Genomic DNA, 14,659 nt, shown 5'->3' with positions numbered 1-14,659 from the left:
GTTCTAGTATATAATAAAGTTTAGTGTAAAATATCAGAAAATTCATTATAGGCAAGTGATTGTGAAGAAATAATCTTAAAGTAGTTTCTTGTGTAGTTTCTTAAGTTCCACATCTGAAAAAACTAATATGGAAAATCTTATAACATACCAGGTCACTTTTTGTACTTAAGGTAAATTAAGTAATAAATGATTGCACATTTGCATTTTTAAAGTTATTTAACATTTATTTTCAAATTATAACAAAAATATAAGGTTTTCAAACTGGATAATTTGTCATATTTCACATAATCATTACATTTTGTGATTTTTTTAAAATAACATTTTTCAGTTGAATAATGTATAATCATTATGGATGTTTCATAAGCTCTATCTTAACCCAAATAAAAAAACAATCGTGTTTATACTTACTTCCAATAACTGGTGATAAATGCTAACACTCTGATGTATAAGCCTTAAATCTTTTCCATTCTATCTCTTTGTCTTTGCATAGGTTATGTACATATATATTTTATGAATAGTTTTTTTAAAGTATGGTTTATAAACGATAGTACTATATCTATCATTTAATCTGTTTTAGAATTACTTGCAATGTCTTTATTTTATGTAATTTTCATATGTGAACGTACATGCACACTACACTCATCATTTTTCATGGTTGCATAGTATTCTGTAGATATACCATAAGTACAATTAACTAATTCCCTGTTATTAGACAATTAGAGTTTCTTTTCCCAAGCCTTCATTATTATCAGGCAATGGTACAATGAATGGACTGGTATGTACATCTTTGCACACTGATTTATTTATTTAGGAAAGATCCTTGGGAGTAGAATTTCAGGTTAAAAAATATGACCACTGTAAAAGTCTCTTGATACACAGTACCAAATATATTGTATTTTGAAGTAATTTATTTTTTAGCATTGTACATCAGGTACATGGGAAAACATGTCAAAAGCTAATATATGGCTGTCAATCTGAAAAATAATTTTTTATAGTTATTAGATATTGAAAAAATAAGATATTCAGTAAAATCAAGGACAATATGTTCTTTCTGAATTGCACTGCCTTTGAAAATAAGATTATAACTTGATAAAATATTAGATTCATACCTATTTAATGAGTCATTTCAGCAATTTCTATTCTTATTCCTGTGACTATGGAAAAACATCAGTAAGTTGTTATTATAGTCTACGCTACTGAATCTAGAAAATAAACATAAATAAGTCATGGGTCCTCCTGTGTAACTGTCACCTCTAAATGAGCCAATAGCAGCATACACTGATTTTATGTTTTTCTTCATTGCATTTAACTTGGCACTCACCTAAATGGTGACCACATGAATTTGGCCCTTTTAACTGTTCATTTGGAATATCTTATTTCTGTCAATCTCATATTGCCCGGAATCTTGTTTTGTTTTGTGCCTTTTCCACATTGTATTTTCTTAGAAGAAAAGTTTGTAAAGTAAGATTCAATAAGGTAGGGGAGGGTGGGGGAAAGGGGGAGAGATCAACCTAAGGACTTGTATGCATGCATATAAGCCTAATCAATGGACACAGACACCAGGGGGGTGAGGGCATAAAGGGAGGTGTGGGGGAATAAGGGCACATATGTAATACCTTAGTCAATAAAGAAAAATAAATAAGTAAAATAGGAAAAAAAGATTCAATAGGATAGTTATCAAATGTAATTTTTTTCCTCCTCAATGGTTTGGCAAGAAATACTTAATTTTTAAAATATGCTTCTACTATGTAAGTAGTATACTTTTGTAGTTTCAGTCAGAAAAATGCTACAGATAATATTTTGTTTTATGTTCAGATTACATTTATTATAAATATGTTTTATGCAAATCAATTAGATTTGTTAAGGATACACTTTATAGTGGGATCAATTCGAATAGTTCAACAAAAGTTTTTGTTGGAAATCCTTCATTATTAATTAAAACTTAATACTGCACAAATGCTTTTAATTCTTAAATTTAATTGGAAAACAAATTTAACATGTATCTTTTAAAAGGTTAAAATTTATAATAAATCCAATTATAAAATGCTAACATTTACTGATCATTTTACAAGTTCTCGATATATTATTTTTAAATATAATAACATAAATTTGTTTTCTAATCTCAGATTGTTTAGAGGCACATCTTAGTTTTGTGAAGACAAAAAAAAAAAACAAAGAAAAAGGAATTACAGATAGGGTTATTTTCCTCAGAAACTCTCATGATAAATTGTTTTTATCTTAGTTAAAGGAAAACTTTTTCTTTAAGCTGACACTATGTATTTACCGAGAGATAGAAAAGGATGGGTAGGGGAGAAGGGAGGATGTTTAAAACTTATTAAATTAGCTATGAAAATGTGGGGTACTAACTGATGTAGTTTCTGGATTTCAGTAAGATTCATAAGCTTAGACTTCCATGATGTCTGTGATTATAGGTTCACTCATATTTTTCTGAATTTTAGAGTTCTGTCTTGGAGCGTTGGGATTAGGTTTAAGAGATTCTTCTCTTGAGATCCCCAGATTTGAGCATTTCATTTAAGATCACAAGTGTCATTTCTGATCACTACTGTTCAGCCTCATTGTGAAATCACTTCCAAATCGGTGTCCCCACTTCAAAGAATTTGGGGCGTAAAGCTGCTTTGGGACCGCAGAAGCCGTATGTGTGTGTTGGTAAAGCAAACAAGACTAATTCTGTGTGGAGTGTACGGAGCTCCCTGAACGTGTCTGATCTCTGCGGCACACGTTGGAAGTGAAACCTAAACAACCACTGGCTTGCTGCTTGTTAATCTGCCCATTTTCTTCTTCATGTCTAGATACAAAATTCACCCAGAACTAAATATTTTAACTTGATTGTTTTAACAACATTATACATATGACTTTAACTTTCTAGACACATTAAGTAGCCTTTTTTTTAAGTTTAAAATAACCATTGATTGGTTTAAGCTTATTGACTTAAGAACAAATAAAACTCTTAAATGGCGTATATATACCAAAGTAAATAGATACCAAATATGTGATACGATTTTAGAAAACACATTAAATCAGAATCAACAAAATATTGGATTTTTAAAATTATGTGACATAGAATGGACTGGTGTTTCCAATTTGAGAAGAACATTTTGAGAGATTTATGAATTTCAGCATATCTACATTTGATTTTTCTTTTTGTTACCTGCCTTAAAATATTTAGAGTGGAAAAAACAAAGCCTTTTATAATTTAAATTAGCATTATTAGGAAAGCCAATCAAACAGTTTGAATATTATAATTTAATACACTTAAATAGATTATTTTCTCAACAAATAGAAATATATGCAAACTTTTATTGTAAATGGCTTTGTCCAAGAAGTGTGATTGTCCCATTAACTTCTTAATCACTTTTATTATAATTTGAAAAGGCTTTGACATTTGATGCTGAACATATAATGACTAATTTTTAGCATGCTCAAATTAAAGGATCAAATGAAAGTACTAATATGTCTTTTGTAATAAATGTAGTGTTAACACATATAAGAATGTGAATTTTAGAAAATCCTAGATAAATTTACCCTCTAAACTTGTAAGCCAGTATTCCCCACCATGTATTTTTGCCATTGTTATAGCAAGATATTAATAGATACTAGGTGGGGGAGTAGATTCTGTGATCAAATGATTATTCTTTATTGTAGAATTTTTAGGACCTTTTGTATGCACATTTGCAGTGTAAATCTGAAAGATAGGATAGTGAACAAAAACCTGCTCTTTAACAATTTCACTTATTTTCCTTTTCTATAAGTACAGCATTGGACATCAGAGCTGAAAGTTTAGAAATTATGTATTTCATCCCCCAGCCAGAGAATGAACAGCTCTTTTTCTTGCAATGATTTCTCTAAATTGCTTTTTCATTCCTCAGGGAAAGAAAAAAGAAGACTGAGTTTGGTTGAAACCAAAATAATGTTGTTGAAAATATTATTTCTAGGTCATTTTTCCTTAGGAAAGAAGACCAGCAAAGAAAAATGAACTTGCTGGTGAAGAATGTTTTATGATGGATCTCGTTATCAATAGGATACATTCTTCTCCAAAGATATTATTGTTTGTGGAGTGTTTTCTTTATGAGACTAGGTTGATGACATGTAGAAAAGGAATGGAATGGAAAACGTCATCTGAGCCTAACAGGCATATGGGGTTACTCTCCTAAGGATTAGCATCATAGGAGAATTTTAAGTTGTAAGTTACATGTATATTTACCCAAGTTTGCTGACTATATATTCTCTAAGGTGGTCCCTTGATATTACATTGGTTAAGGCTCTAACAGTATTTTTCCATTTAGGACCATCTATAGATGATGATTGAGTCCAGAGTTGAGAGATGTGTTTGAGATTGGAATTTAGTTGAGAACACATTTGAGAGGTTAAGATGCAAACTCTACTTACAGATTAATATCTCTCTTATACCTCCCAGTTATCTGTTACATGTAAGTGATAAGATCATCATAAAACCCCGATTCTACAAAATCTCTAAACCATTACTAAGCAATATTAAACCAATATACTTTAACACAGGGGTCCCACAAACTGTGGCCCACAGATCAAATCCAGCCTGCTGCCTGGTTTGTAAATAAGGTTTCATTAGAGTATAGCTGAATTCTTTTGTGTATGCATTGTCTGTAGCTGCCTTAATGTTGCAGTGGCAGCGTTTTGACAGAAATCATATGGTATGCAAAGCCTAGGATATTTACTGTTGGGCCCTTTAAAGAAAACATTTGCTAGCTCCTCCAGCATATAACCCATACTACCTAGTAATCAGAAAGAATCTAATGTAGCTTCATCAGAGGTTGATGTTCAGAAAATAGTCTAAATACTAGAAAAGTCATATATTTGTATGTGTGTGTGTATGGATCTGTATGTATGTGTATGTATATATGTATATATAAATTGTATTTAAACTTTTGTCAGTTGGTGCTATTCATATTTAAAATACTGTTTTCAAAATATAATATCAAAATGAAACATTCTAAAAAAAAATCTTCCCAAACTCTCAATGTAGTTAATATTTTTTCAGTATACATATTTTTCGATGCCTGGATGGCATCCCTTGCTCTTGGATAAAATAAACAAGTTTTATCTTATATCTTGAGAATATCTCCTGAGGTATAAACAATTCTAAACTTGCATTTTAATCAATTAATAGATATGATACTTGACTATATTTCACATTTATGTCATAGAGGCACTCAATTGATGTTATGTGTCATTCAGTTGATGTTAACATGATATGTTTATTCCTATTTTATAATTTGACACATAGCATAATCAATTGTCAAATTTTTATTAAAATGTATCTCTTAAAATGAACTGATTGCCTCACTTTATTGAATAGTTCATTTAAATTTGCTGTTATACTTAAAGGTCATATAATGTAAAGTCTTTATACATTACTTTCTTTAAGATTTTCTTAGTCCTCTTTGAAACTTTTTCCCCTCTTTATATTATTTAATTAATTGATTTCTGCTTAAAATTTGTTACTATCAAGAACTATCAGATATATAAATTTTTTAAGAATGAATATGAAAATGCCTACCTTTAAACAGGCACATTTTTATCCAGATATCTTTATTGCAATTTAAAGTTATGATCTTAAGCAAGGGGTATGTATGAATGTGTTTAAATTTCTACCTACACTCAGTGCATGTGCATTTACTTGACAACATTTTATTATAGTTACCAGCCTACTAAGCTATGATTATTTTTCCCAGTTTGAAAATTTGTAGTATACAATTGAGATTTTGTTTTTATTTGTTTTTTTACTTGAGAAATGGAATCTTTAATAATAAAAGTGTAATATGCTAATTAGACCAGACGTCCTTCCGGACAAAGCCGCAGCAGGCGGGGGCCCTAGCCATCGTGGCGGTGGGGGCCAAGGCAGCCACCTCGGCCATGGCAGGGGCTGAGCCCCTTGCACAATTTTCGTGCATTGGGCCTCTAGTTTTTCTATAAAATGTCTAATAAAAATCACAAATATACTTTTAAAGCACTTTCTTTATATTTGCTAAAATTTGCTAACAGAACTTAGTTCTTATCCTAACAAAAGTTTTTAAAGACTCCCCCTGACTGATGTGTCTTGATGTGTCTACCTATTGTAGAGGGCATTAATCTCATTTTAAAAGCTTACCATCTCGCTCTCTCACCTCCTCACTTTTTTTCTTTTTCTGAAATGACTTCAGTAATACTCTGTGCCTTTACTGTCATGATTTCTTCTGAGTAGTATTATTCTAAGTGCTTCTTTCTTGATCCCAGTTCTTGAAAATTCAAGTTCAAAATATACTGATAACTGCATCCACATGTATGCTAGGGCAACCTGTTTTAATACACGGGCTAATCTTGTTAAATTAGCCTAATTGTAAAATTGTATTTGAAACCAATTAAACTTACAACTTTTCTCCAGTAAATAAATCAAGTCTTGATGTATTATAATCCAAAGCTTTTATAATAGTACAGTTGTCAAATCTATGTGCTGTCAAATCTATATTCCTTGACCTACATGTACCAGAAAGTGTTTTCTATCTAGTGAAGATTTGTTTGTCTTTTGTTTAAATTCATTTACCTTTTCTTCAGATTAAAATTATTTAATATATTTCATAATCATGCTTTTATTTGCAAAATTGCATACTTTAAATATACCTAAAAGTAATAAATTTAATTTGTATATATTACCTTGAATGACAGTAATATATCAGCCTAGCAATTCTTCTTTTATACGTCCTGTAACTAGGGCTCACAAATAAGACCTGAACATTAATTTTATGGGTTTTTTTCTACTCGATAGGTGCTATGGATATAGAGGAGAGAAATCGCCAAATGAAAATTAACAAATACAAACAGGTAGCCGGATCAGATCCCAGACTGGAACAGGATTACCATTCAAAGGCAAGACATTTTTCTTTTTAAAAGTTGTAAAATAATCAATCATATGAAACTATTAGATTCTTTTAAACAGCTGAATGCAGATTAGTCAGACATGAACATATAATTCAATAGCCCCATGATATTATTAAATGCTGAAATTTATTATATATGTGTATACCGACTTTTAGGTATAGAATTTGCCTTATATTTTTAAAAAATAATTTTATAATATAGGATATTAAAGGAATGAAACTCATAGATGGTCTGAAAAATAATTATTTTAGAATTTTTCATTTTATAAAACCGATAAAGGTTCTAACACCCTCAAAATGTTTAAGAACTATTATCTTCTTACTGTTTTCCTACACACAAATGGAATTTTTTGATTTTATAATATTTTAACTGAATCTGGTTTATAAATGAGGTATTAGAAAAAAATACATACTCATGAGGTGGTGTAAGGAGTTCAAAAGATTTTTTAGCAATAGTCTTTTTAAACTACTTTTTGGGAATAAGTTGAGGTATGAGGTTTACCAAGGTAGGAAAAAAGTATTTCATTGCTCTTGCTCTTCATTGCCTTTATATTTTCAAAATATTTTAAAGTTCATGATATCATTAATGGCCAAAGTCATGGAAAAACTTGTTCTAACGTACCTATTTAAGAGTTAATAAAGGAATGAAAATCACAAACCTTACTCATAACATTTAGTGAATATGTATTCTATGATTTGGTAATTTAATCATTGCAATCATGTCATATTTGTGGTTTATCTGTGTGATAGAGAAAAGCAGTTTGGATTTTTATATACTTACATATATTTTATATTTACCTTTTAAACCTTCAGTTTCTCTCCATTATACTCCATTCTTTGGTAAAGTCAAGAATTAAGTAAACATGTGCATATGTGATAAGTAGAAGGAGTTTCTAGATTCTCCACAATATAACCTGGAAGAGGCAGAGATTCTTACATCAACATTATCTTTCAAGCCACAATCTCTTCCTCAAATACTGACACAGTGAACATAAGATTGTTCATCACAAAATTCTGGTGTGCTGGAAATGGCACAGCCTAAAGCCAAGAGAGGTAAACTGAAGACAAACAAAAATAGCCTTGCCTTTACTCATTGGGTTCCAAACTTCTAGAAATTGTTCTCTAAAATAAAAGTATGAATACCTTGAAATAGGTTTGGTGAATTTCACAGAAAATAGTTTTGTAATGGTATATGTCAGATACATCCCTAACCTTTTGAACTTGATATCAGAAGTGATAGCTCTGCCTTCCCAGGTATTTTTTTATATTTCTTCCTTGGGCTATATAGAGAGACCTGATCTTATGTGGCCTCTTATGCTCTAATCTCTCATTCATTTCATATAATCCTAAGACCAAGGCATGAAGTCCTAATAAAATAGGATATTAAAACTTTCGTAGACATGTCTTCAGATAACACAAATTTATTTTATTTGCTTGTTTATACCCCACGATACTTCAGGAATGTAGGTGATTTTTAAAAATACATATAATACTTTCAATAGTGTTGTCAATGAAGAAATGAGTGTCAGGAGAAAATGAAGTCAAGACAAGACAAGGCAAAGTTTGTGAGCAAAATGCAATGTGAGATCTTATATACCTGCCCTGTGTGGAGCTTCTGCTTTGACCATGAGCTTCCCAACAAGCAGCAGAGGCAGAAAGAGAAACTGGGTTGGTTGTATGATTTACATAGTTAAATGCAATAGAAACAAGTCCCTTAAAAGGAATCGCAATGATAATTACTGTGGCTACATGACAGGAATTTCTCACAGGAGGACTGACTAAAGAGTACCATAGGCATGACTCAAAATATTTTTCAGAAAAACAAGTTTTGATTCCATTCCAATATATAAATAAATGAATGTCTGAGGCTTCAAGCTTACATAACGTTGACACTATTTATTGTAGGCTAGAAAAAATGTAAGTCTTGGCAAAAGACTAATTATACTAAGCAATATAATTTCCTAAACATCTTCTGTGGCAGTGGTTTTCAAATGGTTTTCCTGGAGAATCAACATCACCTGAGGACTTTCAGGATGTAATTCTCTATAATTATGGATGGTTCTTCATCAGTTACGAGCACAGATAGATTTGGTTATTATTAATTTCCCTACTAACAGTTCCTTAGATTAAAATTCTCAACAGCATTCTTTTCTTTTTAATTATGGATATTTAGCGTTATAGTTTCATTCTTTTCTTCCTTATTTTGATAACAAGTGCCAATTAAAAGCTTGTTTTGAGCTAAGTACATTTAGTACATTAGATCTAATTCTTGAAAAAAATCATTTAACAGATGAGGAAACAAAGATATAGAAAGTTTATGTAATCTACCCAAATTTACATGGCCTCTAAGTCATGGAAAGTATTATCTGTAGCTAACCCGCTTTTCAAATCTGAGACACCTGAGATTGCATCCGAAGCCTCCGACATGTGGAGCACGTGCTGTACTCCTGAGCTGTGTTCCCGAAATGCCAGTGAAGCCGTCAAGGAGCGTTGATGTGATGTCATCAAGTGTTAGCGAAGTTTCTTTTTTAACTACACCCTCCACATTTTACATGGCATTGCCTCCCTGCAATTTGCAAGCTTCTGACTGATAGTTTGTAAGCAACGCTTACTAATTTTCTAAAAGTCTCTTTAATAACTCACCAGGCAAGCATCTCTAGAGAAATGCCTATTGTTACTGTCATCCTAAGAATATTTTAAGTATATTAGGAAATAAAAAGCAGAGCATCTGTATTTAATAAGAACAACAAAAGGCATTTGCAGATATGATTTCTATTTAATCAGTGGATGATTACTTGTTTTTTTCCCCCTCAAAACAGAATTTAACTGTGTAGCCAATGCACCCTTGCATGTCTATTGCATTCTCCTTATCTATTCTACTCTTGGCAGATGTTCAAAGATCAGCTTTTATTTGTTCTATAAGACCAACATTCTCTGCTCTTCATTGGTTCAGAAAAATGGAATTTGTCTATTAAATGTAACAGAACAAATTATAATTCAGCATAGATCAACTACCCTTCTGGGAGTTATATAATGATTAATTAATATAATTAGCAATAATTGAAAATCAAACCATGCAGATAGTATATCTGCAAATTGATATGGGGAATTTGATCATTTTATTTAAATATGATTTTTACTTTTTACATTAGCCATATCTGATATTTTAAAATTATCTCAGAGTCTGTTTTTAAAAGGGTGGTCCATAACATTTCAACAGAGACTGCTATACAATTCATTGGTACAGTATTTATTTGGAACTCAAAGCCTATTTCTCTGTAGAACCCGTGCCCTATATAAAATGGCAATAATATTCCCACAGAATCATCACAAAAATATCTAACCCCATTATAGCACTTAGATTATTACTTTCTGAGTTCTTATTTACCTCTCTAGAATTAAGTAGTATAGCCCTAAATTGCTTAGAACTTTTCAAGGTGGACCATAAGTCCATGCTAATTCATTCAACCCATAATCTCATATATTGAGTTACCTCTGTGGGATCAGACAACGATGTAGCAAAAGGAAGGACAGGTGCATACCCCATCCTGGGCACTGTCACCTTTCACCCAGGCTCTCTGTCTTTTAAGGGCTATTTACCAATTTCAGAGGCATGTTAGAAGGAAAGCAATCAAACTAATTTACATTAAAATATGCATAAAACAACACACAAATAGTTTTATGTGTTTTTTTTCCTAAAAAACATACATCCTGGAAATAGAAATGAAACTCACATAATTGAATTGTAGGCCATATCAATTTACCAAAAATTTAAACAGGTAAAGACAAAGTGTTTGGGGCAAGTAGATAGCCACTGTTAACTGAGCTGCCCCCTTTATTAGACTTAGTCTCCTCTCAACACTGAGAATACACATTAAATGCCAACTTTTAAGTGCTTTACATTGACTTTCAAAACACAGCCAGTAGGGGCATCAGAGAGGGGAGAGGAGACAGGTTGGGGCTCAGTAGGAGTGGCTGTTTATAGGTATGATGTTTAGACTTCAGTATCATGAGAGTGCCAGCAGTACATAAGTGTAGCTTGGAGTCAAGCAAACTCCACCTGGGTGACTTTGGATAGGTTTTTAAAATTTATTAAACAAGACTTTGAGATCTGTTTCACAGGGCAGTGATTAGGGTGAAATGAGAGTATGTATATCAATGGTTTAGCAGCCAGGGGTCCTCAAACTTTTTAAACAGGGGGCCAGTTCACTGTCCCTCAGACCGTTGGAGGGCCGGACTATAGTTTAAAAAAAAACTATGAACAAATTCCTATGCACACAGCGGCGGCAAAAACACCTGGCGGGCCGAATAAATGTTTTCGGAGGGCCGCATGTGGCCCGCGGGCCGTAGTTTGAGGACCCCTGGTTTAGCATTTAGTAGAATGCTCAATAAATGGTGTAGCTAATATTAGTTATTATTATTATTTTATAATAACATCAAATAGGCACCAGAAATTAATATGATGAGGTCAAAAGATATGGTAAAGAAATAATTGAATTAATTAAAAGGATTTCAGTGTAACTCATTTATTATTGAATGTTTCCTTTAGTCTCAAAAAGATTCAAGCAACGTAGATCTAAAAGGAAAAATCAAATTTAGGGGAAAGAATTTGTGAATCTTCCAGGGATATGGAGATTTAAAAAAATAAAAGGAGAGTGGAACATAATATGTGATGAGAAATTACAAACTAAATTACTGAAATTGAGTAATTATGTTGCCACGGTTGATATTAAACATGCCTGGCGCTTGTGAAGTGGTTAACAGGTACACATGCGGGTATGGGGATTTAACAAGAAGTGCAGTACTCCTTATTAGCGGTGACATAAACCGATCTGAAAAACCAAAAGACTAAATTTATATAAAGCAAATTTTAAAATGTAGATTGGATGGCTTTATACAAATTATTAAGAAGACACATGAAAATACAGGCATTTATAAAAGTGAAGAAATGAAAGATATGCTATAATTTTATAGCAGTGTTTGAAATAAAATGTTAGAGAGAAAAAAAATATTTGCCTAAGCAGCAAAGTTGAGTTGCTGGTAGCATATGACACCTTCCAATAACGTTCTGGGTGAGCTGGGCTAGTGCCACTGGAGAGAAATCTACTGCAGCCTCAGTTCTCAAGCTGCCAAGAGACCCTGATATTAACATAAAACAGACACCATGGTGCCAGTGTTAGACCGAACCATCTGATGAATAGAAGTGGAGAATTCTCATAGGAGTGAGCTCCATAACCCAGGTCCTGCAGGATTAGCTTAAGATGTCCCTTAGAAGTAATGAAGCGTCCTTTTTTGGAATAGGTTGTCTACTGTTTCATGAACAGAGGGAGGATTCAGATTTTCAAAAAAACTCCTGCTGGACTTAGTCTAGCCAGGTAACCAGCAGAAAGGTTTCAGTTTTTTTAAATAAGAATTAAGATCACCTACTCATAGTTTTCAGCCCAAACCAGGTCAAGAAACCTTACCAGTCGATGTTAGTGGCCACACCAGGATTTCTAAGCTTCAATTCTACTTAGTAAAATTTTTCTACTGTTGTGTTTATTTCTGTAAACAGATAGCTTCATGTTCTGTAGCAAAATCTCAAGAGAACCCAGCCTCCACACCTTTAATTAGTCGCCTGCTATGTACTTTTTTACATCATTCCAAGGTTGTTCCTTTACCAAGTTTATTTATGAAGAGAAATAAAACTAGATTTTAAAATCTAGATAATTAAACTATTAAGAGTTACAATATGGTCCTAGAAGCGCAAGAGATATTAGGGCTAATCCTTATCATGACCTGATTTTAAAACCTTTAGTCTCACCTACAAAATCAACAAGTGCTAATTAAAAGTGAGTCATGGATTAAATGAAAAACTAGATAAGGTCATATTTTAAAAGACTTTAGATCCTATTTTCTCTCTTCTGAGGTTTTTTTCTTATTCCTGTTTGTGAAAGTAGATTTCTCATTCATTAAATTCACAAAACTAGAATTAAAAAGTAACTAAAAATTTTCCATATGGATTTATATAATTTCTTGATTTATCTTTGAGATAACTAAAAGAAGGGATGATCAATATATCAAGGGAGGAATAGCTGTTGCGAGTTTAACTTCTTGCTATTGGTGGGCATTACTGTAACCATAGCAGCAACCACATTCACAGCACAGCTTCTGAAATCTACGTGACAGTAACAGAGATATAGAGGCAGTTTTGTTCATTACTCTTCAGCTTATTTTCAGTGATTATGATTAAATATAGACTACAGAGTAGTATTAACACTCCGGTGTGGGGTGAATTTCCCGCCAAAATATAAGATGGCTCTGTCTTTTGGTTTTGTTCCATCCACCAAAAGGGTGGATTACAAACAAATATTTGGTAATACGCAGTTACAATCGGCCCGAGTTTACACGTTTCCCGCACTCCACCGCAAATCTATATGAACCGAGTTAAAGACGGCTCCCGCGGAGTACGCGCAATTCACGCGAGCCGACTTAACTCGTTTCCCCCACTCCAAGTGTTAAAAGTGTGGACTCTGGAACCAACTGCCAGAGTTCAAATCTTACCTCTGTGACTATTTATATGACCTTGGGCAAGTTAATTAACATCATTGTGCCTAGATTTCTTATTCTATTGGACATGGTGATCCTAGTACCTACCTCATAGGATTGTTTTCAGGGTTAAATCCATTTATATACACGTATAACTCTTAATCAAAGTTTGGAATATAATAAGGAATAATTAAATGTTAGCTGTAATATGATGGTGTTGATGATGATGATGATGATGATGATGGGAAAAGAAAAATTGTTAAATTGTTTCCAACAGATAAGCACTCATACCAAAGTCCTTGGGGGTTCAGGCCTATATTTTTTTCCATTAACAATCTATTAGATATTGAAGGTAATCCTAAAAATATGTGGGTAGAAAGAGAAGAAACCTGTAAAAATTAATGATAATTTTAAGTCTAAAAATTTATTTGAGTTGTCTTCTTTCTATCAGTTTAGTCAACTTTTTATCTACCCCAAGTAATTATTCTTAACATTTCTACTCTCTAGCAAGCTGATAGTACTTCAACTTTAATTTAAAGAGAGATAATTATATTTACACGTAATTTACACACACACACACACACCCTAAAGCTTTGAGCCAAAGCAGAATTTCTTTCCTCCATATTTTAGCTGATGGAAGCAACAACTATTCACTTCCTTTTTGTCTCACAATAATACAAATATACCATGCTTTATGTTAAAGATCTACAGTTAAAATAATATTCATGGAATTTTAGAAATTTTATAGTTTTATATGTGATTAATCTTTGAACTTAATAGATTCTAACTTCAGGGTTGTTTTTTTCCCCCTTAATATTTTGTGTTAGTTTGCTAGGGCTGCCATAACAAAATACCACAGACTATGTAGCTAAAACAATAAAAACTAATTTTCTTGCAGTTCTATAGAGGCTAGAAACCCAAGATCAAAGTGTGGACTGGTTTGGTTTCTTCTCAGACCTTCTTGGTTTGCAGATGGCCACCTTCTGGCTGTCTCCGCACATGGTCATCCCTCTGTGTGTGTCTGTGTCCTAATTTTCTTTTCCTCTAAGGCAGTGGTTCTCAACCTTCCTAATGCCTCGACCCTTCAATACAGTTCCTCATGTTGTGGTGACCCCCAACCATCAAATTATTTTCGTTGCTACTTCATAACTGTAATTTTGCTACTGTTATGAATCATAATGTAAATATCTGATATGCAGGGTGTATTTTCATTGTTACAA

The 14,659-nt window shown here is 32.6% G+C and overlaps 1 protein-coding gene across 1 annotated transcript in view; it reads left to right on the top strand.

The window, feature by feature from the left end:
• The window catches only part of RIMS2 (regulating synaptic membrane exocytosis 2), a 234,954-nt gene that overhangs the window by 125,542 nt on the left and 94,753 nt on the right, over positions 1 to 14,659 (top strand). Inside the window, exon 19 of the mRNA XM_023757794.1 lies at positions 6,800 to 6,900. Coding sequence (XP_023613562.1) covers positions 6,800 to 6,900 — 101 coding nt within the window. The remainder of the gene's footprint in view (positions 1 to 6,799; positions 6,901 to 14,659) is intronic.

Source organism: Myotis lucifugus, unplaced genomic scaffold (genome assembly GCF_000147115.1).
Source record: "Myotis lucifugus unplaced genomic scaffold, Myoluc2.0 scaffold_114, whole genome shotgun sequence".
NCBI classification, from domain to species: domain Eukaryota; kingdom Metazoa; phylum Chordata; class Mammalia; order Chiroptera; family Vespertilionidae; genus Myotis; species Myotis lucifugus.
This window is presented reverse-complemented; position numbering and strand designations above follow the sequence as displayed.